At 48.7% G+C, this 26,606-nt stretch overlaps 1 protein-coding gene across 1 annotated transcript in view; it reads left to right on the top strand.

Moving 5' to 3' along the window:
• The window catches only part of LOC135884291 (syntaxin-binding protein 4-like), a 139,273-nt gene extending 112,874 nt beyond the window's left edge, over positions 1-26,399 (top strand). Inside the window, exons 16-22 of the mRNA XM_065411575.1 lie at positions 42-107; positions 4,285-4,473; positions 5,408-5,524; positions 19,338-19,387; positions 24,093-24,229; positions 24,870-24,927; positions 26,294-26,399. Coding sequence (XP_065267647.1) covers positions 42-107; positions 4,285-4,473; positions 5,408-5,524; positions 19,338-19,387; positions 24,093-24,229; positions 24,870-24,927; positions 26,294-26,399 — 723 coding nt within the window. The remainder of the gene's footprint in view (positions 1-41; positions 108-4,284; positions 4,474-5,407; positions 5,525-19,337; positions 19,388-24,092; positions 24,230-24,869; positions 24,928-26,293) is intronic.
• The last annotated feature ends 207 nt before the right edge of the window (positions 26,400-26,606 follow it).

Genomic DNA, 26,606 nt, shown 5'->3' with positions numbered 1-26,606 from the left:
GTCAAACATGATGCCTGACCAAGTGAAAATCTTCCTCCTAGTCTCTTCTGAAGGAGGTGGAAAGCAGCAAGAAGTCAATGGAATATGAACTTCAGAGACTGAACCAGGTTAGTTTAGGGGTTACTTGTGAATTGTCCAGTGGAGGCAGTAGCCGGGCTCCATGGATGCAATCGCACCCACAGAAATCAGGCCCAGATGTGCCCTTCTACAGGCAGGGTTGCCGGGGGTGGGGGCAAAATCACACCTCTCAAGTGTCCTGCACCTGTTGTTTCCATTATCTTAGCCGAAGTGCAAAAGGCAGGCTCTGTTTTAGTGTTCTCTGGGGTATGTTTACGCTGCAATAAAGAACCCACGACACCGAGTCTCAGAGCCTGGGTCAATTGACAGGCTCTTGAGGCTCGGGCTGAGAGCCTGAAAATTCACAGTGTAGACATTTGGGCTGGAGCCTGGGCTCTGAGACCCATTCCCCTCACGGGGTTTCAGAGCCAGACTCCTGCCCGAATCTGAACGTACATAAGAAAGGCCATACGGGGTCAGACCAAAGGTCCATCTAGCCCAGTATCCTGTCTTCTGACAGTGGCCAATGGCAGGTGCTTCAGAGGGAATGAACAGGTAATCATCAAGTGATCCACCCCTGTCGCCCATTCCCAGCTTCTGGCAAACAGAGGCTAGGGACACCATTCCTGCCCATCCTGGCTAATAGCCACCTATCCTCCATGAACTTACCTAGTTCTTTTTTGAACCCTGTTATAGTCTTGGACTTCACAACATCCTCTGGCAAGGAGTTCCACAGGTTGACTGTGCATTGTATGAAAAAATACTTCCTTTTGTTTGTTTTAAACCTGCTACCTATTAATTTCATTTGATGATCCCTAGTTATTGTGTTATGAGACGTAGTAAATAACAATTCCTTATTTACTTTCTCCACACTAGTCATGATTTTATAGACCTGTATATATCCCGCCTTAGTCGTCTCTTTTCCAAGATGAAAAGTCCCAGTTTTATTAATCTGTCCTCATATGGCAGCCGTTCCATACCCCTAATCATTTTTGTTGTCCTTTTCTGAACCTTTTCCAATTCCAATATATCTTGTTTGAGATGGGGTGACCACATCTGCATGCAGTATTCAAGATGTGGGTGTACCATGGATTTATATAGAGGCAATATGATATTTTCTGTCTTATTATCTATCCCTTTCTTAATGATTCCCAACTTTCTGTTTGCTTTTTTGACTGCCGCTGCACATTGAGTGGATGTTTTCAGAGAACTATCCACAATGGCGCCAAGATCTCTTTCTTGAGTGGTAACAGCTAATTTAGATCCCATAATTTTATATGTATAGTTGGGATTATGTTTTCCAATGTGCATTACTTTGCATTTATCAACATAGAATTTCACTTGCCATTTTGTTACCCAGTTTTGAGAGATCCTTTTGTAGCTCTTCACAGTCTGCTTGGGACTTAACTATCTTGAGTAGTTTTGTATCATCTGCAAATTTTGCCACCTCACTGTTTATCCCTTTTTCCAGATCATTTATGAATATGTTGAAAAGGACTAGTCCCAGTACAGACCCCTGGGGGACACCACTATTTACCTCTCTCCATTCTGAAAACTGACCATTTAATCCTACCGTTTGTTTCCTATCTTTTAACCAGTTACCAATCCATGAGAGGACCTTCCCTCTTATCCCATGACAGATTACTTTGCTTAAGAGCCTCTGGTGAGGGACCTTGTAAAAGGATTTTGAAAATCTAAGTACACTATATCCACTGGATCCCCCTTGTCCACATGCTTGTTGACCCCCTCAAAGAATTCTAGTAGATTGGTGAGGCATGATTTCCCTTTACAAAAACCATGTTAACTTTCCCCCTACATATGAAGTTCACCTATGTGTCTGGCAATTTTTTTCTTTACTATAGTTTCAACCAGTTTGCCCAGTACTGAAGTCAGGCTTACCGGCCTGTAATTGCTAGGATCACCTCTGGAGCCACTTTTAAAAATTGGCGTCACATTAGCTATCCTCCAGGCATTTGGTACAGAAGCTGATTTAAATGATAGGTTACAAACCACAGTTAGTAGCTCTGCAATTTCACATTTGAGTTCCTTCAGAAGTCTTGGGTGAATACCATCTGGTCCTGGTGACTTATTACTGTTTAGTTTATCAGTTTGTTCCAAAACCTCCTCTAATGACACCTCAATCTGGGACAGTTCCTCAGATTTGTCAGCTAAAAAGAATGACTCAGGTTTGGGAATTTCCATCACATCCTTAGCCATGAAGACCGATGCAAAGATTTCATTTAGTTTCTCTGCAATGGCTTTATCGTCCTTGAGTGCTCCTTTAGCATCTCGATCATCCAGTGGCCCCCTGGTTGTTTTGCAGGTTTCTTGCTTCTGATGTACTTAAAACAAAATTTTGCTATTACTTTTTGAGTCTTCAGCTAGGTGTTCTTCAAATTTCTTTTTGGCCTTTCTAATTATATTTTTACACTTCATTTGCCAGAGTTTATGCTCCTTTCTATTTTCCTCACTAGGATTTAACTTCCACTTTTTCAAGGATGCCTTTTTACCTCTCACTGCTTCTTTTCCTTTATTGTTTAGCCACAGTGGCACTTTTTTGGTTCTCTTACTATGTTTTTTAATTTGGGGTATACATTTAAGTTGAGCCTCTATTTTGGTGTCTTTAAAAAGTTTCCATGCATCTTGCAGGGATTTCGCTTTTGGCGCTGTACCTTTAATTTCTGTTTCACTAACTTCCTCATTTTTGTGTAGTTCAACTTTCTGAAATTAAATCCTACAATGTTAGGCTGCTGAGGTGTTTTCCCCGCCATAGGGATGTTAAATTTAATTATATTATGTTCACTATTACCAAGCGGTCCAACTATATTCACCTCTTGGACCTGATCCTGACCTCCACTTAGGACTAAATCAAGAATTCCCTCTCCTCTTGTGGATTCCAAGACTAGCTGCCCCAAGAAGCAGTCATTTAAGGTGTCAAGAAACTTTATCTCTGCATCCCATTCTGTGGTGACATGTACCCAGTCAACAGGGGGATAGTTGAAATCCCCCATTATTATTGAAGTTTTTATTTTATAGCCTCTCTAATCTCCCTGAGCATTTCACAGTCACTCACTATCCTGGTCAGGTGGTCAGTAATATATCCCTACTGCTGTATTCTTATTGTTAGAGCATAGAATTACTATCCATAGAGATTCTATGGTACAGTTTGGTTCATTTAAGATTTTTACTTCATTTGATTCTTCGCTTTCTTTCACATATAGTGCCACTCCCCCACCAGCACGACCTGGTCTGTCCTTCCGATATATTTTGCACCCTCGAATTACTGTGTCCCATTGATTGTTCTCATTCCATCAAGTTTCTGTGATGTCTATTATATCAATATCCTCATTCAATACGAGGCACTCTAGTTCACCCATCTTATTATTTAGACTTCTAGCATTGGTATATAAGCACTTTAAAAACGTCACTTTTTAGCTGTTTCCCATTACATGATGTAATTGAATGGGACTCTTTTTCATTTGACAGTTTCTCATCAGATCCTACCCGTATTTTATCATTTTCCATCCTCTCCTCCTTACTAGCACATAGAGAATTTCCATTAATAGATCCTCCCCTAACGGATGTCTCTGTCCGAACCACATGCTCCTCCGCACCTATCGGTTTTCCTCCAGCCCTTAGTTTAAAAACTGATCTATGACCTTTTTAATTTAAAGTGCCAGCAATGTGGTTCCATTTTGGTTTAGGTGGAGCCCATCCTTCCTGTATAGACTCCCCCTTTCCCAAAAGTTTCCCCAGTTCCTAATAAATCTAAACCCCTCCTCCCTACACCATTGTCTCATCCATGCATTGAGACCCTGCAGTTCTGCCTGTCTGACTGGCCCTGCATGTGGAACTGGAAGCATTTCAGAGAATGCTACCATGGAGGTCCTGGACTTCATCAACATCTACATTGCAATTTTTAGCCCTGCAGTCCAAGCCCCAGAGACTGATCTGGGTGACCTGGGCCAGCCGCAGCCATGCTGCGACTCCTTTATTGCAGTATAGACATACCCTGGGAGGTGCATGCATGTGTGGGTTCTGGCCCTTTGCCACAATTACGTGGAAGTTGCAAAGGAAAAATATTCATAATAGATGAAGGTTTTCTGTATGGTACCATGGGAAGAACAGCAGCAGCTTTACTATGAGCAGCTCCAGGAACGCTGATGGGTTGATATGTCGGTGGCTGGTGGGGATGCTGTGTTAACAAAGTCTCCCTGCCGATTCCAGAAGGCGCTGGACTTCCTGTCTGAGAACCGGACCCTGCACAGCAAGCTGCAGGTGGCAGAGGTGGTGCAGCAGCAAGCTCACAGTGCAGAGCAGGACTATGAGGAAGTGATCCACCTGCTAGAGGCTGAAATCACTGAGCTGAAAACTCAGCTGGTAGGGAAGAAAACAAAGCATGTTTCCGAAGCAGAGGTAATGTACCCCCACGGCCCAGGAGGGGATGGCTGGGGACTCAATGGACCAGTCGGAAAAGCCTCTGGCTCTTACTTTTGAAGCAAAATGTAATTGATAGATTGATTGTAATTTGTAAAACAGGCTGGCAGAGTCCCAAGGCTCATGTTGATATTTAATATGATTTCCAGTGACCAGATCAAAAGAAAAGGCGTCTCCACAATAATTAACACCCAGGCTAGCTCCACTGCTAATCGCCATTGCTCCACTGACACTGCATGTGCACTAGCTGAGAATCTCACCCCACCCTTCATCCCTAAGCTCCAAACTCAGGCAAAAACCTCAGAAGAGAGATGTGTCTTGTACCAGGCCTGAAGGTCAATGATGGGGTTAGTGGGCTAGCATGAGGAGCAGATTCCATAATGGGGGCCTTTCATTAAGAGTGCCCAGCCCCCAGGTGGTTCAATCTGGGGATCATAACTATCATGAGTAACGGAGAGAACCACAAGGGAGCCAGGTCTCAGACTGAGACCACACTAAGGCAGATTAAGGTGCAGGCCAGTAGACATGAGATGTGTCTTTGCCAGTTGCTCTACTTAGGAAGGGCAGTCCCTATATTTTAGCTAAGTACTTTATTTCTACTTGCTCTGCCCCTGCTCTCCTCGTCTAATGGAATTAAAGTTGCATCATCCCTTTCTGTCCTGTAATTGGCCCGTTTGTCGCAGCTGTGGGAGCCCATAGTCTGTTCATGCCCCTGTCTTTTTCCAAGCAGCCCTGAGAACAGTGCTGGTATGAATGTAGCCCCACTGCCACTCTGTGGGAAATTCTATCATCACTGAGGACCTAGCTGCCGTCCGTGTGTTTTCAAGCCTGTTGTTAATTTTGGTTCCTCCAAGGGCCTAAAGTGGGCTGATGCTATCTCCCTTCTCTTCCCACCTCCTTCTTTCTGCCTCAGGGAGACATTCTGGAGCTGAAAAGACGGCTGTCCCTGGCAGATGGTCAGTTGCGGAAATCTGAAGTCATGCGGAAGCGCTTGGAAATCTGCAACAGGAAGCTGCTCCTGTTTGTGCAGGTGAAGTATTGAAAAGTGGCCACTATCTATGGGAGCCATACTTAGCTGGTTTACTCTGCCTTCTGTTACCATGGCAGTCAAAATCACTTTCTGTTCTAGATGTTAGATCCTTTATTCTTCCATTGGATCCTGGAAAGATGCCCTCTGTTAGTGTCAGGAGAACCTACTCAGTACAAACCTCCCTAGAACTTACACGTGTGGGAGCTCAGTATACCCAAGGGACTAAAATCTGCCCTCTTTTATCGTATGCAACCCCCAAGAAGCCCAGAGACTAGGCCCAGAATTCTGATGGTCCCTATTGTATTCCACTGAGGGTTTAGCAAGCGCACCATGTGCCCCGAGTTGGAGAATGTGAAGGTAGTGTCTGTTGGTCTGGGCATGTGCCCAGGCTCGCCTTGTGGTTTCATCCGAGGTGATAAAGGGTGGGGACCACATCTCCAGTTCCTTCTCACCGCTGCTAAAAGTACTGTGCCTTCATCTCTTATGCACCTTTAAATACATTGTAAATAGTTTTTAGAATTTTAGAGTTTTATAGAACTTTTTAGCTGTTTTATCGTAATTTTAGTGAGCAACGTAGATCGATCAGGGGTTTGTTTCTCTACCCCCTCCTCCCTATCCTCTGTACCCATGAGCAGGTACCAGACTATGCCCAGAACACTGGGCTTCAAACTCTGTGCCTCCTGCCCGCGTTCCCTTTTGGTTAGCGACAAACACCAACACTGCCTCTACTGCTTGGGGGAAGCTCACACTGCATCCAGATGTAGTATCTGCCAGTCCTTTCAGAGCTGTACCCGAGAAGGCTGGGCTCCCCACCTCTGGAAATACCTCATGGAAGTTGTCATCAGGCCTCTCTTGGACCTAGGCCAAGGGACCAACCCCCCCGTACATTGGCCTGAAACCACAGGGAGTGTGCCTCCTGCTACCAAATCCAAATCTGGCACCAGCGGTACCACCACCATGGAGCCCAGGCTGGGGCCCAGTCGGGAGGTAAAGAAGCCATACTTGTAAGCATTGGAATAAGTCTTCCTCAAAAACGAAGAAAGTGGATGGTCCTTCCATGAGTTCGAGCCAGGGAGAAGGAGCACTCTAAACCACATAGACACGACAAGAAGTCCCACAAGCAAGGTGATCCGGCAGTCCTGGGCGCTGGACCACAGGGACTGTCAACATCAGCGCTCCCAAAGACGCAGGATTTGCCCGCTCCGGGGAAATCTACAGCACCACAACCTGTTCCGAATAAAGAAAGAGTACCTCTAACACCAGGGAGATTGAGAACAGTGTTTGAGCCCAGGATGTCTTCGCCTTAATGGAACTGGGTTCACCATGCTTGTTGGGACCCAATACTTTTAGGGAGACTGTTTCCCCCCCTTATGATATGATGATATGCCACCACTGTGAGACCCCTCGCCTCCTGCTCCGACGGTCTACATACTTTCACCGGCTCTGACGGTATCGCCAGTGGAACTGGAGCCCACCTTCTCATCCTCTGATAAATTGGACACTGGAGAGGGACCATCGATGTTGTACCAACTGTACATGTACTCAGGAACGCTATCCCGATCTTGGCAACACCCTCCACTCCAACCACCATGGAGCCACTGGTTCCCCATGGGGACCACCTCAACACCCTCTGGAACCAGCCTTCTGGACTTATTGGGGCCCTGGTCCCAATACCCCCCCTCAGAACCTTCCCAATCCACAATAGAGCCTTCATCTGCCTCCCCATTGAGGGCCCCTTCTAGCAGGCGCTTGGATCCGTTGCTGGAGGAGGATCCCCTGAGCCTGGCTCAGAGGGTGCTGCAGGAAACAGTGAGATTCCCTTTCTCTTCCCCAGAGGAGGCAAGGACTACAGCGTCCTCTTCACCTCCACACGACTTTAGGCAGTTCCAAGAGCTACAGTGCAGAGTCATGGGGGAACTCCACATTCTCCTAGAGGAAATCCAGGATACCCAGCACCAACTAGAGCAGTGGTCCCCAACCTTTTTGTGGCCAGTAGCACATTCATGTTTTCAGAAGAGTGTGGCGGGCGCCAACAATTTTTCAAGGCTTATTTTGTATTTGTACATTAAATAATACGAAAAACATCATATTTAATATTACATAATAAATGAATCCAGAGAGAAGCCGCAAGGACAGAGAACACCGGCACCCGCAACCCCAGAGTACTCTATCCCCAGCAGGTGCGGGGCCCCGGCTTCTCTCCCCTGCTGGGCACTAGGCAGGCACACATAAATGCCCCGGCGGGCCCCATGGCGCCCGCAGGCACCGCATTGGGGACCACTGAACTAGAGTCACATTGCCCATTAATGATGCCATTCTTGAACTGGCCAGGACAGTATGGCACACACCAACCACGTGCCCGCCTACCCCCAAAGGGGCAGAAAAAGTCTACTATGTTCTGGCTAAGGGGTCTGAGCTTCTTTTCTCACATCCAACCGTCCTCCCCCAGCCCCAGAACTTCCTGGTGGTCCAAGCAATGACTGAATGAGCCAGACAACAACACCCACTCCACACCATCCGACAAGGAAGGCAAGTGTTTGGACCTTTTGGGGAGTAAAGTTTTTCCTCAGCCAGTCTCCAATTCAGGATTTTGAACTATCAGGCGTTACTAGCCAAATACGACTTCCTGAATTACAGCAAACTGGAGGAATTTGCTGATGGACTCACACAACTGGACCGGACTTGTTTCCAGGCGATTGAGGAAGGGAAGCTGGTGGCCAGAATAGCGCTCCAATTGGTGGTGGATGCGGCAGATACTTCTGTGACGGGTTGGATCACAGAAACCCCCTTGGGAGCTGCCATCCAATGTACCAAGACTACTTCTGCTTCTGTTTTCCCTGCCAGCTCAGGACTCCAGCACCCTGTCTTGCTGAATTAGACACTCCAGTCCACTTCAACACAGACCCAAGGTCTGAATCACTTGTCCCAAAGCTGCAAGTTTACCCAAAAACAGCTCACAGGAGTGTGCTTGTCTTTAGCACTCAGATGCCCAACTCCCAATGGGGTCTAAACCCAGATAAATCCGTTTTACCCTGCATAAAGTTTATGCAGGGCAAACTCATAAATTGTTCGCCCTCTATAACACTGATAGAGAGATATGCACAGCTGTTTGCTCCCCCAGGTATTAATACATACTCTGAGTAAATTACTAAATAAAAAGTGATTTTATTAAATACAGACAGTAGGATTTAAGTGGTTCAAAGTAGTAACAGACAGAACAAAGTAAGTCACAAGCAAAATAAAATAAAATGCGCAAATCTATGCCTAATCAAACTAAATACAGATAATCTCACCCTCAGAGATGCTTCAGTAAGCTTTTCTCAGACTGGACACCTTCCAGGCCTGGGCACAATTCTTTCCCCTGGTACAGCTCTTGTTCCAGCTTAGGTGTTATCTAGGGGATTCTCCATGATGGCTCCTCTCCCTCTCTGTTCTCTTCCACCCCTTTATATATCTTTTGCATAAGGCGGGAACCCTTTGTCCCTCTGGGTTTCCACCCCCCCCCCTCACTGGAAAAGCACCAGGTTAAAGATGGATTCCAGTTCAGGTGACATGATCACATGTCACTGCAAGACTTCATTACTCACTTGCCAGCACACACATATACAGGGAGACTCACAGGTAAACAGCCATCTGCAGACAATGGTCCTGGTTAATGGGAGTCATCAAGATTCCAAACCATCATTAATGGCCCACACTTTACATAATTACAATAGGCCCTCAGAGTTACATTTTATATTTCTAGTTTTAGATACAAGAGTGGTACATTTATACAAATCAGATGATCATACTCAGTAGATTATAAGCTTTGTAATGATACCTTACAAGAGACCTTTTGCATGAAGCATATCCCAGTCACGTTACATTCACTTATTACCGTATTTTCTCTAAAACTATCCCAGTTACATTATATTGACTTATTATCAAGTTTTTATAAAGCCATGTAGACTGCACAACGTCACACCCTCCTCCTGAACTTACTGCCAGAGACTTGGACACTGACCATGGCGGAGGCAGTATACCTAAAATTCGTTTTTGGGCTCCCCTATGGGGCAGACACTCCTGTGTCCCCCAAAAGGGAAAGAGACCCTGATCCAGCTGTAGGCTCACAGCTACCAGCTATGAGGGACCTTTCGCTGGCCAGCATAATCCCCCCCCCCCCTTTCACTCAGGTTGGGTTTGCTTCCAGCTAGAGTCCTTGGGGTTTGTTCCCACCGCAGCAGTCACCAGGACCCCAACTTCCAGCTCCAGGATACATGTCTCTGTGCACCTCTTCCACTCCATTACAGCCAGGTCATGCTTCTGGGTCTTAATTGCTTTGTTTCTTAAGTCCAGGCTGGTGGGCAGCCTTTTCTTTTTCCAGGTCAGCCTTTTCCCAGGCAAATTGTATATCAATTTCCATTTGTCTTCCCTTGAGACCATCACTCGATGAGCTGGGATACCACAGAGAACACCCTCCTGCCAGAACAGGCACCCCTCCCCTCCTGTCTTGCTAGGTTAGACACTCCAGTCAGCTTCAGCACAGACAGAGGTTGGGCCACACCCATCTGCAGTTCACTGAAATTGAGATGCACTCAGCTCAGGGGTTTCTTAGTTAACAGAGACATTCCCAGCACCCATTGTTCAGTCTTTCTGGGCAATTTGAAACTTGTGTAGTTTTAGCTTCTTTTCATCTTCATTCTTACTTATTTTGCTTCCTTTTCTGTCCCTACTTCCCTTTCCCGAAATAAGCAAACAGAAAATAACAAACCAGTAACCACTTTGTCTGTTCTCCAGCCACCACACTTAAAACTCACTTAAAATCACTACCAGTATCTCAAAGCAATCAGCTGTGCACAGATCCTGCTCGACTACGCCACTGTGACGGGTTGGATCACAGAAACCCCCTTGGGAGCTGCCACCCAATGTGCCAAGACTACCCCTGCTTCTGTTTTCCCTGCCAGCTCAGGACTCCAGCACCCTGTCTTGCTGAATTAGACACTCCAGTCCACTTCAACACAGACCCAAGGTCTGAATCACTTGTCCCAAAGCTGCAAGTTTACCCAAAAACAGCTCACAGGAGTGTGCTTGTCTTTAGCACTCAGATGCCCAACTCCCAATGGGGTCTAAACCCAGATAAATCCGTTTTACCCTGCATAAAGTTTATGCAGGCAAACTCATAAATTGTTCGCCCTCTATAACACTGATAGAGAGATATGCACAGCTGTTTGCTCCCCCAGGTATTAATACATACTCTGAGTAAATTACTAAATAAAAAGTGATTTTATTAAATACAGACAGTAGGATTTAAGTGGTTCAAAGTAGTAACAGACAGAACAAAGTAAGTCACAAGCAAAATAAAATAAAATGCGCAAATCTATGCCTAATCAAACTAAATACAGATAATCTCACCCTCAGAGATGCTTCAGTAAGCTTTTCTCAGACTGGACACCTTCCAGGCCTGGGCACAATTCTTTCCCCTGGTACAGCTCTTGTTCCAGCTTAGGTGTTATCTAGGGGATTCTCCATGATGGCTCCTCTCCCTCTCTGTTCTCTTCCACCCCTTTATATATCTTTTGCATAAGGCGGGAACCCTTTGTCCCTCTGGGTTTCCACCCCCCCCTCACTGGAAAAGCACCAGGTTAAAGATGGATTCCAGTTCAGGTGACATGATCACATGTCACTGCAAGACTTCATTACTCACTTGCCAGCACACACATATACAGGGAGACTCACAGGTAAACAGCCATCTGCAGACAATGGTCCTGGTTAATGGGAGTCATCAAGATTCCAAACCATCATTAATGGCCCACACTTTGCATAATTACAATAGGCCCTCAGAGTTACATTTTATATTTCTAGTTTTAGATACAAGAGTGGTACATTTATACAAATCAGATGATCATACTCAGTAGATTATAAGCTTTGTAATGATACCTTACAAGAGACCTTTTGCATGAAGCATATCCCAGTCACGTTACATTCACTTATTACCGTATTTTCTCTAAAACTATCCCAGTTACATTATATTGACTTATTATCAAGTTTTTATAAAGCCATGTATTCTGCACAACGTCACAACTTCTTCCAGGGCTCTGGCTATGAACAAAGTTGTGCGTAAGGAATCTTGGTTCCACTCTTCCGGTTTCCCTCCGGAGGTGCAAAACACTGTTGCAGACCTCCCCTTTGATGAATCCCATCTTCTTAATCAAAAGATGGATGATTCCCTACATACCCCCAAGGACTCCAGAACCACCCTTCACTCGCTGGGCATTTGCTCACCTGCCCCAAAGTCTAAGTTCCACCACCCGCCACCCACACATCGCTACAGGTCCCCCCAGTTTTACTATCAGAGATCTTACGAGCCACCAAGGAAGCGACAGAAACCCCAGCGATCCCACCCTCCGGGACCCCCATCACAGGCTTCTACCTCACAGCTTCCACCCCTGGCTAAGAGACATTTCTGAGTCAATCTCAAGAGCTGTCAACCACTTTGCCTACCACCTCACGATCACCCTACCCTCTTCAAGGGTCATCTAGCTCTCTTCTTCCAAGCTCAGAGTGCGATAACAATGGACAAATGGGTACTGAATGTCATCCACCATGGCTGTATGATCGAATTCATCACGCTACCTCCTCTAAACCCCCCCTCTTGATCCTTCCTCAGGGACCACTCTCATGACAGCATCCTCACCCAAGAGGTGAACTCCTTACTACAATGGGGAGTGGTAGAATGCATTCCCCCAGAATATCAAGGGACAGGGTTCTAGTCAGCTTACTTCCTGACACCCAAGAAGAAAGGCGAATGGAGACCAATCCTGGACCTCCAATATCTCAACTGCTTCATTCGCAAGCCCGTTTCAAATCATCATGCTGGCAGCGATCATCTCATCCCTAGAAAGAAGCATGTGTTATATGCAAGATGCTTATTTTAACATCAGTATACATCCAGCCCATGGGCGCTTCCTGAGGTTGACAATTGGCAGCCACCATTTCCAATACAGGGTGCTCCCCTTCAGAATAACCCCCACCATTCCCAGAGTCTTCACCAAGGCTTTCTCTGTCATAGCAGCGTATATCAGATGTTATTGGGTCTTGGTATTTCCATATCTCAATGACTGGCTCTTAGCCACATAGTCCAGGCACGAAGTCCAAGTTTCAACTTCACCGTTGCTTGGCCTTCTTTTGTCCCTCGGGTCAGTATCAATGTCGAGAAATCGACCTTTGGCCCCATCCCTGGACTTTATAGGGGCCACCATCAGCTCAGTCACAGCACAGGCCTCGCTACCAAGGGACAGGTTCCAGACACTGTGAGAACTCAGAACTCTCATTGTCAACAATCTGTATGTGCCGGCCAGGACTTGCTGGTCACTCCTTGGCCATGTGGCTTGTGCACATATGTCACCACCTTCACTTGGCTCCATCTTCGCTGCCTCCAGTTTACTCTCCCAACCCTCATGCCATGGACCTCATGCTCACAGTTCCCTACAGGGTATTCTCACCTTTCCAGTGGTGGACAGACCCACGTCATGTCTGCATAGGGGTTCCCTCCCTCCCCAGACAAGACCATCATCACTGACATATCCCTCATAGGCTGGGGAGCGCACATGGATGATCACATGACACAGGGAACGTGGACTCCTCGGGAATCCAGGATGCACATCAACATCCTGGAACTCCGAGCTATAAGGAAAGCATGTTAAGCCTTTCTCCCATTCATCCATTCCTGTCAGGTTCTTATCATGTCAGACAACACCATCACTGTTTTCTACATCAACAAACGGGGGCATCAGATCAACTGCTTTATGCGCAGAAGCAGTCCATGTCTGGAATTGGTGCACGTCCCACCAGATCCTCTTTTCCGCAGCCTGTCTCCCAGGGACACCAAAAGTGATTGCGAACTTGCTCAGCAGGCATTTTGCAATTGACCACAAGTGGGAGCTCCATGGCTCAGTAGTTCACGACATCTTCAGCTGATGGGGGATACCAACCAGAGACCTTTTCACCTCCCACATAAACAGCAAATGCAGCAAGTACTGCTCCATGGGATGTCTCAGCCACCACTCTCAGGGTGATGCTCTCATACTCTCCTGGTCAGACCAAATCAACTACAGTATGCCTTCCCTCCTCTACCACTCTTACCTTGAGTACTCCACAAGATCAGGCGAGACAGAGCAACTGTCATTCTGATCACCCCCTACTGGCCCAGACAATTCTGGTTTCCCGGCCTCCTTCGTATGTCAACCCGTCCACCAATTCCATCCCCACCTTCCCCAGTCTGCTGACACAGTACAACGGTGAGATCAAACATCCCAATTCACAGGTGCTCCACCTCATAGAGTGGTATTTGGATGGGCATCTGCTCTAGAATGGACTTGTTCCTCAGCTATGCAAGACATCCTCTCCAGCAGCAGGAAAGAATCCACTAGATACTGTTACTGAGCCAAGTGAAAATGCTTTGCCTCCTGGGCCCAACAAAAGGGAATTTCACCAGAATCAGTGGGGATGCCCCTCCTCCTGGACTACCTCCTGTCTTTGAAGGCATCGTGTCTCACCCTCAACTCTGAAAGTCCACCTAGCAGCGATTTAGTACATTCCCCCCCACCCCTGAGGAAGGGCGCTCTGTCTTTACATACCTGCTAGCTGTGAGGTTTTGGAAGGGCCTCATCAGAACCTTCCCGCCCGTCCAACCCATCGCTCCCCAGTTCTATCTGTACTAACGAAAGCACCCTTCGAAGCATTGGCATCATGCTCTACATCAAGAGTGGGCAAACTGCAGCCCGTGGGCCATGTCTGGCCCGTCAGATGTTTTAATCCAGCCCTCGAGCTCCTGCTGGTGAGCGGGGTTGGGGGCTTGCCCCGCTCCGCGCGTACCATGGCTCCGCGCGGTTCCTGGAAGCAGTGGCATGTCCCCCCTCCTGCTCCTATGCATAGGGGCAGCCCAGGGGCTCCACACGCTGCCCCCACCCCAAGCATTGCCCTGCAGCTCCCATTGGCCGGGAACCATGGCCAATGGGAGCTGCAGGGGCGGCACCTGCGGATGGGGCATCGCGCAGAGCTGCCTAGCCGCGCCTCCGCATAGGAGCCGGAGGGGGGACGACGGGGCTTCCAGGAGCTGCAGGGGTGGTGCCTGTGGACAGGGCAGTGCGCAGAGCCGCCTGGCCGCACCTCTGCCAGAGGAGGGACATGTCACTGCTTTTGGGAGCTGCTTGAGGTAAGCACCGCCTGGAGCCTGCACCCATGACCTCTTCCCACACCCCAACCCCCTGCCCCAGCCCTGATCCCCCTCCACCCTCTGAACCCCTCGGTCCCAGCCCGGAGCACCATCCTGCACCCCAAGCCCCTCATCCCCAGCCCCATCCCAGAGCCTGCACCCCCAGCCGGAGCCCTCATCCCCTCCTGCACCCCAACCCCCAATTTCATTAGTATTCATGGCCTGCCATACAATTTCCATACCCAGATGTGGCCCTCGGGCCAAAAAGTTTGCCCACCCCTGCTCTATGTCCCTCTCCATGAAAGTTGCCTTCCTTGATGCTATCACTTCTGCGAGAAGGGTCGGTGAACTCGGAGCCATGACGGCAGACCCCCTTTCCCAATTTTCCATAAAGATAGAGTCTCCCTGCACCTGCATCCCAAATTCTCGCCAAAGGTAATCTCCCACTTTCACATCAGTCCAGTTACTTAGGCTTTGTCTACACTACAGACCTTACAGCGGCACAGCTGTACCACTGCATCTGCGCTGCTGTAAGGTCTCCCATGTAGCCGCTCTATGTCTGCTCTCCCGCTGGCATAATTAAACCACCCCCAATCGAGTGGCAGTAGCTATGTCGGCAGGAGAGTGTCTCCCACCGACATAGCACTGTCACACTGGCGCTTTTCTCAGTGAAATTTATGTTTGGGGGTGTTTTTTCACACCCCTGACCGACAAAAGTTTTATTGACAAGAGTGCTAGTGTAGACAGAGCCTTACCTTTTTTTTTTCTGAAGCCACACGCATCTACAGAGGAATGATGACTCCACTCTCTAGACAACTGATGGGCCTTAGCCTTCTACCTGCAGAGGACAAGACCCATCAGGAAGTCCCCCAGACTGTTTGTTCCAGTAGCAGAAAGCAGGCAGTCTCCACCCAGAGAATCTCCAAGTGAATTTCAGGTTGCATTACACTTTGCTACCAACTGTCTGATCTACCTCCCCACACTGGGGTGTGGGCTCATTCCATGAGAGCCCGGGCTTCAATCCTGGCTTCCCTCCAGGACAGGCCACTGTGGGACCTATGTAGAGTAGCCACGTGGAGTTCTGTGCACACCTTTGCAACGCACTATGCCTTAGTACAGGACTCGGTGGCAGATGCCTCCTTTGGCGCAGCAATCCTCCGCATGACCATTCCATCTTCATCCTTACACCCTCCTCTGGCTTAGGTACTGCTTGTTAATCATCCTCAGTGGAATACAGTAGGGACCATCACTCCAAGAAGAGGTGGTTGCTTATCTGTAACTGGAGGTTCTTTAATATGTGTGGTCCCTAGCTGTATTCCACTTCCCGCCCTCCTTCCCCTCTGTACGGATCTGTTTGGTTCGCTGTGGAGAGGGAACTGGAGACTCAGTGAAACCACGAGGCGAGCCAGGGTGCATGCGCAGACCAATGGACACTACTTTCAAATTCTCTGACTCCGGGCGCATGGTGCGCATGTGCGAACCCTCCGTGGAATACACATAGGGACCACACATCCTGAAGAACCTCCAGTTACAGGAAAGTAACCTCCTCTTATCTGACAGTAGCACCCAAAGGCTTCAATCAGGGCCCATCATATTAGGTGCTGTAAAAACACACGCAGGCTACATTGTGCAGACCCAAGTCCTAGAATAACTAGGTGTGACTCAATCCAGAAGGCCCTTGTATAGTAGACACTAGAGGCCAAATCATCTCTCCCTTCCTGCAGTAGTGAACACTGACCCTGTGGAACCAATGCAGTTCTGCTGTGGAAAGGGGGACAGGATCTGGGGAACCCACACAGGAAGTCCACATCCTGAGCACCATGGAGTTTCTTTCTTGCAGGCTGTCTGCATCCACTCCACAGAGCAATGCTGTGATGTCATCATGGGGAAGAACAGGGCTGGTGGATCTACCCACTGTTGTCCCCCATGGAGGAGAAACAAGGAAGTTGTGAAGGATGCTGCAGCACTGACTGTAGGTGTATCTTTGTGCTGTTCCACATGCCAGTAAGAGGGAATTCTTACCTCTCCAGCTCCTGTGGTTTTCCACAAGAAGCAGCCCAGCTACTCGGGCTGTGTGCTGGTTCTGGAATTTTGCCATTGGCCTGTGACTTACAATCTAGTCTATGTGTTAGGTATTATTTTAACCTTACCTTCTGATAACTGACTAGTCATTTTTCTCACCACATGTCATATATCAACTGGAAAATCAATTTTGTTCTCCCAACACTTTTCTGTAGGCCTGCTCTAGACTCATGGCTAAAATGTCTTTCTCCATTTCATTTGCTCTTCCTCCACTGTCATGGCATGTAGCAATCTGACATTCTAAATGTACATTGAAATGGCAATGTGATGTACTTGGCACACTGGCCAGCCCTGGGGGAGCTGTCTTTGACTCAGCATACCTGCTACGGGCCTGACCAAAGTCCATTGAAGTCAATGGGAATCATTCCATTTGAGGAAACAGTAAAAAGAAAGGAAGAACAGATTCTATATCAATTGTGCTGGACAAGGAGGAAATTAGATTTCTGTAGGGCTACAGAACTATAGAGCTACAGCAGTAGATAGTGGCTTATATAGACATTGATGCTAGATATTGGAGTATATAAGTACTGATTTGCCTCTGCCTCTTCCTTGCTGCTTGGAGTGACTTATCCCTCTTCTTGAAGGTTGGGCCCTGGCTTCTTTTTTGTGATGTCTGGTGCCTTCAGCCAAGGTGACTCTTTGCGGTGCCTGAGATATGAGGTGTACTGTCACTTGGGAAAACTGAATAATGTTACCACTGCTGGCAAGGAGCATAAAACCTGAGACACAAGACACAAAGTACATGAGCACAAAGTCCAGCAAAGAAATGATGCTCCCAACAATAACTGCATAACAAAGGGGGACTTTACTGGGAGCAGGAATATAGGATCGGGAAAGCAAAGGCTTAGGGTTAACTAATAAGTACTAATAAATCAACAAATTGTCCAGTGTCCTCCCTGGCACCTTCCCAGGAATATGAGATGCCGGGGATAAGTCTAGCGACAGGTGCTGCAGTGCTGTGAATGCTGGCTGGCTTAAACACAACAAAGGATTCTCTTACAGTGTCTTTGCCCCTCTCCTGGCTCCATGGTCTGGAGTCCTGCGGAATTCTTGTCTGGCTCTCGTGAATCAGGCTCCCTGAGCTGTTCTCTTCTTGCTCAGCTCCCAAAGCTCAAAACTGAAACTGAACTAGTTTCTTTGTCTCTCACTAAGTCAGGCTGTCCCCTGACGCTGAGGGGCTGAGCAGCCCCCGCGTGTCACTGGCCCAGCAAAATGCTTGTCCAGATCAGAACATGCAGAAGCCTCCCTATTGGCCTCAGCAGGAGTTTCTAGTCCATTCCGTCCCCACCTGTGACTCCAAGCATCACTGAACTTGGAGGGACATACCAGCAGCCCAGAATGTAGGGTTACCATACGTCCGTTTTTTCCCGGACATGTCCGGCTTTTTGGTAATCAAACCCCCGTCCGGGGGGAATTTCCAAAAAGCCGAACATGTCTGGGAAAAATACTCCCTGGCTTACCTTAGAGCGGGCACCGGGGGCTGCTGTGCTCCCTGACTCCTGGGCTCTGTAAGAGCCGAGCTGCCCGAGCGCTACCGGCTTCGGGCAGCCCCCATGCCTCTGGACCCTGCACCCCCCGGCCGGGCACTTCCCCTCCCGGGCTCCGGGGGCGCAGGGTCCAGAGGCATGGGGGCTGCCCGAAGCCGATAGCGCTCGGGCAGCTCGGCGCTTACAGATCCCAGGAGTTCAGGGAGCACAGCAGCCGCCGGAGCCCGGGAGGGGAAGTGCCCGGCCGGGGGTGCAGGGTCCGGAGACATGGGGGCTGCCCGAAGCCCGAGCGCTACCGGCTTCACGGTTTGCCGGGCAGCCTCCAGACCCTGCGCCCCCGGCTGGGCGCTTCCCCTCCCGGGCTCCAGCTGTGCTGGGGAAGCGCCGGCTGGGGGCGCAGGGTCTGGGGGCTGCCCGGCAAACCGTGAAGCCGGTAGCGCTCGGGCAGCCCTTTTCGCGTGGCTGGGAGGGAGGAGGGGGAATGCAGGGCGCTCAGGGGAGGGGGCGGAGTTAGGGCGGGGACTTTGGGGAAGGGGCGGAGTTGGGGCGGGGAAGGGGCGGAGTTGGGCGGGGCCAGGGCCCCGTGGAGTGTCCTCTTTTTTTATTTTTTAAATATGGTAACCCTACCAGAATGTCTTCCTCATATATATTACTTACTGCTGTTTGGGAATTCTCTTTCTGTGCACATTAGCAGCTCCAACCATGAGTGGGCATTCATTCAAGAGCAGGACCAAGGCACAGAGTGTGAATAATGGGGATAGCAGGCATTCTGAAGTACAGCCTGAAAAACTATTCTTTAAGAGTGGGTTTTTTAACCTTGCATCTGATACATTTTAGTGTCTGTATTAATTTACATTATGTCTGTATATTTGCATAGGGTACGAGTTTTGCTTCTGTTGCAAAAGGCCTTGAGATATTAGCTTCAAGGGCAGTGTATAAAGAGAAGCTGATTACTGTCATACTAAATCTGAGCCCCAGCAAAAACGCATGGGGTTTGTTCTCTTGAATTTGTCAATCCTGTAAGTTTGAGATCTTCTTTTTCCCCCCACAGAATGTTCACAGAGTCCTGAGCACGCCCAGCCAGTTACCAGATGAGACAAGGTGGGGAAAGGCTTCTGAGAATTGTGAATGTGTGCATAAAATGACCTTGTTTTGACCTTTGTCTGACTGATGTGTTAACAGCAGAGGTGGGCAAACTATGGCCCGCGGGCCACATCTGGCCTGTTCTCCCTGGCCCGGGAGGCTCGCCCTGGCCCCTTCCCTGCTGTTCCCCCTCTCCCACAGCCTCAGCTCACTGCGCCACCGGCACTATGCTCTGGGCGGTTGAGCGACGAGCTCCTGGTGCAGCGCAGCTGCAGAGCCCAGCCTGACCCGGTGCTCTGTGCTGCGTGGTGCATGACTGGCTCCAGCCGGACGGCACGGCTGCCTGTCCAGGTGCTCTGGGTGGCGCGGTAAGGGGGCAGGGAGCGGGGGAGGGGGATTGGATAGAGGGTAAGGGAGTTCGGGGGGTGGTCAGGGGCTGGGGGTGTGGATAGGGGTCGGGGCGGTCAGAGGGCAGGGAACAGGGGGGTTGAATGGGGGCAGGGGTTCCAGGGGCGGTCAGGGAGAAGGGGTGGTTGGATGGGGCAGAGGTCCCGGGGGGGGGGGCAGTCAGGAAGGAGGGGGGGTTGGATGGGGCAGCGGGGGGCGGTCAGGGAGCGGGGGAGTGGATGGGGCAGCGGTTTGGGGGGCAGTCAGGAATGAGAGGAGGGGTTGGATGGGGCAGCTGGGGGCAATCAGGGGTGGAGGTTCCGGGGGCGGTCAGGGGACAGGGAGAAGGGGTGGTTGGATGGGGCAGGGATCCCGGGGGGGGACAGTCAGGAAGGCGGGGGGTTGGATGGGGTGGCGGGGGGCAGTTGGGAGCGGTCAGGGAACAGTGGGGGTTGGATGGGGCAGGAGTCCCTGGGGGCTGTCAGGGGTGAGAAGCAGGGGGGATCGGATAGGGGGCGGGGGCCGGGCCATGCCTGCCTGTTTGGGGAGGCACAGCCTCCCCTAGCTGGCCCTCCATACAATTTCTGAAACCCGATGCGGCCCTCAGGCCAAAAAGTTTGCCCGCCCCTTGTTTACAGGGTGTCAGTTGCTGCTGTTACTCCTCATCTACTAACAAAGGTATCAGGGTGTCAGTTGCTGCTGTTGCTCCTCATCTAGGTAACAAAGGTATTGAATAAATACAGTCACTTGGTGAATGAAACAGATGGGATAGGATGGTCTTGTGGCTAAAATACCAGCCTGGAACTCAGGAGATCTGGGTTCTGTTCCAAACTCTTTCTGAGTGACCTTGGTTAAGTTATTTAGGCCAAAGCTTGATTGCCTAGGCTTAGGTACCTAAATAAGTGGCCTAATTTTCAGAGGCCTTGAGCAGATTAAGTCTGAGTTGCAGATCCTGGCTCTGCAAAACTTGCCTAAGATTAGCCGATGTTTGGTTTTGGGCCCATCTCCGTTTTTATCATCTGTTACTGAAATTGGGAGTTATGCTGTCTGTTATTCATCTTTGTTGATGAGATGCTGGCAAATGAACTGAGGTGTATCTCTAACTCTGAAAAGGTTACAGGGACATTGTTAAGGTTTGTAGCCCTACCCTACAAATTGAACATATCTTTTTTAATATCTGTTGGAAAAACCCATATCATTCTTTGCATTGATTTCCAAAACAAATGAATCCGAAATCTGATTTTTTATTGTTTAAAAGCAATCAGCATTCCAGGGTTAATGAGCAACCTTATAATAATACACCAGTATTTATGTGTGACAGGGGGATGGTAGATTTCAATTTCTAATAATTCCAAGCCAGCTATACATACAAAATGATGGGCTCTAAATTACCTGTTACCATTCAGGAAAGAGATCTTGGAGTCATTGTGGCTAGTTCTCTGAAAACGTTTGCTCAATGTGCAGCAGCAGTCAAAAGCTATGTCTACACTGCAGTTAAAAACCCGCAGCTGGCCCATGCCAGCTGACTCGGGCTCCCGGTCTAAGGGTCTGTTTAATTGAGGTCTAGATGTCTGGGCTTGGGCTGAAGCCAGGCTCTAGGACCCTGCGAAGGGGGGAGGGACCCAAACTTGGGCTGCAGCCTGAGCCCAAATGTGCACACCGCAGTTAAGCAGCCCCTTAGCCTGAGCCTCGTGAGCCTCACTCAGCTGGCACAGGCCAGCCGCAGGTGTCTAATTGTACTGTAGACATACCCCAAAAGGCTAACAGAATGTTAGGAACCATTGGGAAAGGGATAGATAATAAAAACGAGAATATCATAATGCCACTTTATAAACCCCTGGCACAGCCACACCTTTACTCCTCAGGGAATTCTGCGCCAAAAAATTTAAAATTCTGCACACAATATTTTAAAATTCTGCAAAATTCTGCAAATTTTATTTGTCAATAAATAAATGTGGCTCCAGCATGGCAATGGGGAGCACTGGCCACTGGCTGCATTGGGGTGGGAGATCACCCTGAAGCCCCCACATCCCCCGGTACAGGGACTTGGCAGTGAGGCTGCACCTGACCCTGACACAGTGCAAGAGCTGGGCCTGCCCCAGAAACACCCCAGGGTCCTGCCCCTCTGCGCCAGATGCACCAGGTGTGGGTGAGCAGGCTCAGCCCAGCAGGATCCAAGTGCAGAGGGGCTTAGTGTGGGAGGATCTGGGGGGTTTGTGTGAGAGGTTTCTGTGTGGGGCAGTCTGGGTGCGGGCGGTTAAGTGGGAGATCTGGATGCAGAGAGGCTTGTTGGAGGGTTCCGGATGCAGGGGCAATGGAACTCTGCAGGGGATGGTGAAGGTGGTTGGGGCGCGGGGGTGCCTGTGGGGGGCTTCGTGGGGGGGTCTGGGTGCTGGGGGAGTGGGGCTTGATGGGGTGGGGGTCCAGGTGCAGCTGGTTGGGGAACAGTGGGGTGGGGGTCTGGGTGGGGGGTGCTCATCGGAGGGGTCCCGGTGTAGGGAGGTAGGGCTTGTCAGGGTGAGGGTTTGATGGACCTGCTTAACAGGGGAACCCCAGCTGCTGCCGAGGGGAAGCCGCATGCCGGGATCCCGCTTCCCCCCGCGATTCCCCTATCCCCTTTTCTTCTCCATCCCCCTCCCCTCACTCCCACATTCTCCTCCCCCTGCCCTATTCCACCCGTCCTTCTTTCCCCACTGCATCTTCCCTCATTTCCCCCACCTCCCTTACTGAGCACTCACTGTTGCACAGAGTAGAAAACAGGAAAGCTCCCCACACACAGAAGGGGAGCGTGATTGGCACTAGGACCCAGGAGGCGGCGTTCAGCTGCAGAGTCAGCAGAGCAGAGAGAGCCTCCTTCAGTTGGGCAGCTCTGCTCTTGCAGAATGAGGGGGGGCAGCAGCAGCATGTAACCCTGTGTGCCCCTGATCGCCCCCTCCCCCGCTCTCCCTCCCTTCCATGTGGCTTCCCTTTGCTTCCCTGACGTTTTCTGCAGGGATACATAGGAAATCTACAGGGGGAGGGGGGCATTTTCTGCAGGCATGCAGTCATGCAGAATCCCCCCAGGAGTAATACCTTGAATACTGTGTGGAGTTCTGGACGTCCCATCTCAAAAAAGATGGATTAGAATTGGAAAAGGTGCTGAGAAGGGCAACAAAATGATTAGGGGTATGGAACAGCTTCCATATGAGGAGAAATTTAAAAGACTGGGACTGTTCAGCTTAAATTAGAGACGATTGAGGGAGGATATGATACAAGCCTATAAAATCATGGATGGCATGGAGAAAGTGAATAGGGAAGTGTTATTTACCTCTTCACATAACACAAGAACAAGGGTCACCCAATGAAATTAATAGGCAGCAAGCTTAAAACAAACATAAGGAAGTACTTCTTCACACAATGCACAGTCAGCCTGTGGAACTCATTGCCAGGGGATGTTGTGAAGTATAACGAGGTTCAAAAAAGCAATGAATAAGTTCATGGAGGACCTCTCACTGCTAGAAGCTAGGACTGGATGATTAGGGGGCTGGAGCACATGACTTATGAGGAGAGGCTGAGGGAACTGGGATTGTTTAGTCTGCAGAAGAGAAGAATGAGGGGGGATTTGATAGCTGCTTTCAACTACCTGAAAGGGGGTTCCAAAGAGGATGGATCTAGACTGTTCTCAGTGGTTCCTGATGACAGAACAAGGAGTAATGGTCTCAAGTTGCAGTTGGGGAAGTTTAGGTTGGATATTAGGAAAAACTTTTTCACTAGGAGGGTGGTGAAGCACTGGAATAGATTACCTAGGGAGGTGGTGGAATCTCCTTCCTTAGAGGTTTTTAAGGTCAGGCTTGACAAAGCCCTGGCTGGGATGATTTAGTTGGGAATTGGTCCTGCTTTGAGCAGGGGGTTGGACTAGATGACCTCCTGAGGTCCCTTCCAACCCTGATATTCTATGATTCTATGACAGGGGTGGAACTCTCGATAATTGCCCCTTTCAGTTCATTCCCTGTGAAGCTTCTGGCATTGGCCACTGTTGGAAGCCAGAATACTGAGCTAGATGGACAGTTGATCTGACCCAGTATGGCTGTTCTTGTGTTTCCAAGGTGGTGATTTCCAATGCACTGAGAATATTGTTTGAAACTCTTTGACAGTGTCCTTGCATTAACTAATTACATCACCACGACACCAATACATCTAAAAGAGAGAAACTCCGGTGTTGCTGGCAGCATGAGATGAAATACACAGTACGTTGTAATTTACTGGGGGGGTTCTCTCATGAGTTGCTAGTCAGTCCTTTTGCTGTGCTGCTCATTTTAATTCTGGTAAGATTGACACATCTGCTTTTATTTTTAAGAGTCAACAGTCGGACAGAGGAGGATAAAACAGAAGCAATCTCGGATGCGTCTCTTCCGTCTCCAGATCTCCTGGACCTGTTGATATCAGAAGCTAAAGAATTGTTGGAGCCCATCCTCGCTAACACCACAAAGGATGGTAAATTTTGTATAATTCTTCTCAGTGATGAGGCAGCTGTAGAGGCCCAAATTCAGAGGGGAGTCTGAAGCTAAGAAAGTCTAGATGCAGGGCACTTATTGTTGGTATAACTTACACTTTCACCCCTTACCTGTCAAATCAGTTTAGATTCCCTTAAACTTACTTAGATTCACACCTGCTTACTGATGGTCAATTAATTTACACCTCACTCTCCGTATGGATCATCTCTGAATTTGATCTACGGAGTTGGAGGGGAGGGAGTCTAGGGCACTTCAGATTGGTGTAACTCCTACCGAGGGACCAGGAAAAAGGAGTTTAGCAGGAAAAGCAGCTAACAGAAAGGTGCAAGGTGTCCTTGGCATGAAGGTCTATCAGCTTAGACCCCCTGCTTCTGGGTAAGTGGGTGTAAATCAGGCTAAGGGATTCTAACTCAGCGTGTGGGAGTTTAAGTTAACTGTCTTGCCTAGCAATTCTGAACTTAGCCGATGGTCCCTAAACATTTCCAGTGAGCAGGGTAGGTAGATCCTTTATGCAGGTACTATGCTCCCAGTGCTGGTTGCATTGTACATTGCTGTTAAGGAACAAATAATGATGTTTTCTGACCCTTTGTTAACTGGTGGCTGTGTTCCTGTGTCTGCAGTATTGCCATACAACTGGGACGAGTGCCTGACTGGGGAGGGAAACCTAAACTACAAGGAGTAAGTGTCAGGTCTGCTTGGGCCTCTAATTTCTGCTTAGTTCTGGTGGAGGTATTTGCAAACATCTCAGCCTTCAGAAGAACACTGTCCATGTACAGTTGTGGTAGATTGTTGAGATCTTTCTGGTTAAAAAGATTAAAAAGCTTCTTTTGAAAACATGGCTAAAATTGAACATTGCTCATTTTGTATCCCTTTATCGTTTTCATCCAGACAAGCGGCAACACCTCGTACACCTTCCTGAAATAGAACGTAACAGGCTCACTCATTCACACTCTGAAACGTAGATCTGCTTCATCCAAATCTCGTCTCCTGATCTCGTTCAGTCTGAAACACTAGATCAGCTTAATTACAATCCATTACAGCCTGTGCAGTAGTCAGCTCCTGGATTTTATATCACATGTCTTAAGTATATTCCATATAAAAGTTATGTTCTAGGGAGCCAGTGGGCAGCATCGCAATGCCAAGTCACTAGGCAAGGGGTGCTGGTATAGGACTGGCTGTTGAAAGTACAAGCAGAGAACCCATGCACTAGAACAGGGATAGGTAGACATCAGGGGGTCCATGGACTGGCACAGATGTGGCAATAAAGAAAACACAGAGATAGCAGAGGTGAGAGGGGCCATATTCCTTCTTCCGTACTAGAGAGACCCAGCCTTCAGAGAATGCTGATGTCAGGGAAATGAGTTCCTTCCGAGGCAAGCCATTCGTCCTGCAAGGGAGTTAAAGCAGGGAGCAGGGCAAATTCTAGTGCCAGTTCCTGTTGTGTGTATTATAGCCTGCCTTTCTTCAGGGCAGGTAGGGTTTTCTGGCTCCAAGACTTGTCTGATCGACATCTTCCTAGGCGACTGTATGGTTCTTCAATATGAATAGAGCCCTGCTGAGGGTGTGAATATTACTTGCTCCAAGAACTACATATATAAACACACACATTTAATTCTGATGCACTCCAGCTATCACTCAGCAGAGTACAATCAGCATGGGTTGTATTTAGGTACCAATTCTACAGATCACTTACACCCTTCAGTGGGAATACTCTCATGCTTTAAAGTTAAACATATGCGTACGTGCTTTTCTGAATTAGGGCCTTATTTTTGAGACCTTAATAATGTATGCTTCATTGTCTCAGGCTAAAGCTTTAGCTGGCCATCTCAACTGCATCCTAAAAATCTCCAAGCACCTCTGTTGAGTGCGTGCAAAACAGATGCACTGGCAAATTTTACAGGGCAATTAAATAGTCCTGCAGAACATGTGACCTTTATATTTTTCATAAACCATCCCTTTCTTTAACACAGAATCCTGTTTTTATACTAAGTTGCCATATGTGTTCTTCTCCCACACCTTTGTAAAATCTGATTTCTGTTTCCAGCCATCTTCATCAGAAAACCACATGGCCCCCTCCTCCGACCCATAGCAAGACTGATGAGCCACAGCCCTCGAGCCCAACCAAGGAACTGCCTGAGAAGACTACATAAATCTCCTGAGATGCACTCCTATGCATAATCGTGTATATTCATAACACAGATGCTCTGCTGGGAGACAGACAGGATGCAGAATGGATAGTTCAGTTTCCAGGCAGAGCAGAAAATCCATGAGTTTTCTGCTGAGACACTGATTCTTCTGACTTGCCACCTAAGGCTTAAGCAGCAAACCCACCCGCATGGCTACCTCTGAATTATTAT

This window comes from Emys orbicularis, chromosome 10, assembly GCF_028017835.1.
Source record: "Emys orbicularis isolate rEmyOrb1 chromosome 10, rEmyOrb1.hap1, whole genome shotgun sequence".
NCBI lineage: Eukaryota > Metazoa > Chordata > Testudines > Emydidae > Emys > Emys orbicularis.
This window is presented reverse-complemented; position numbering and strand designations above follow the sequence as displayed.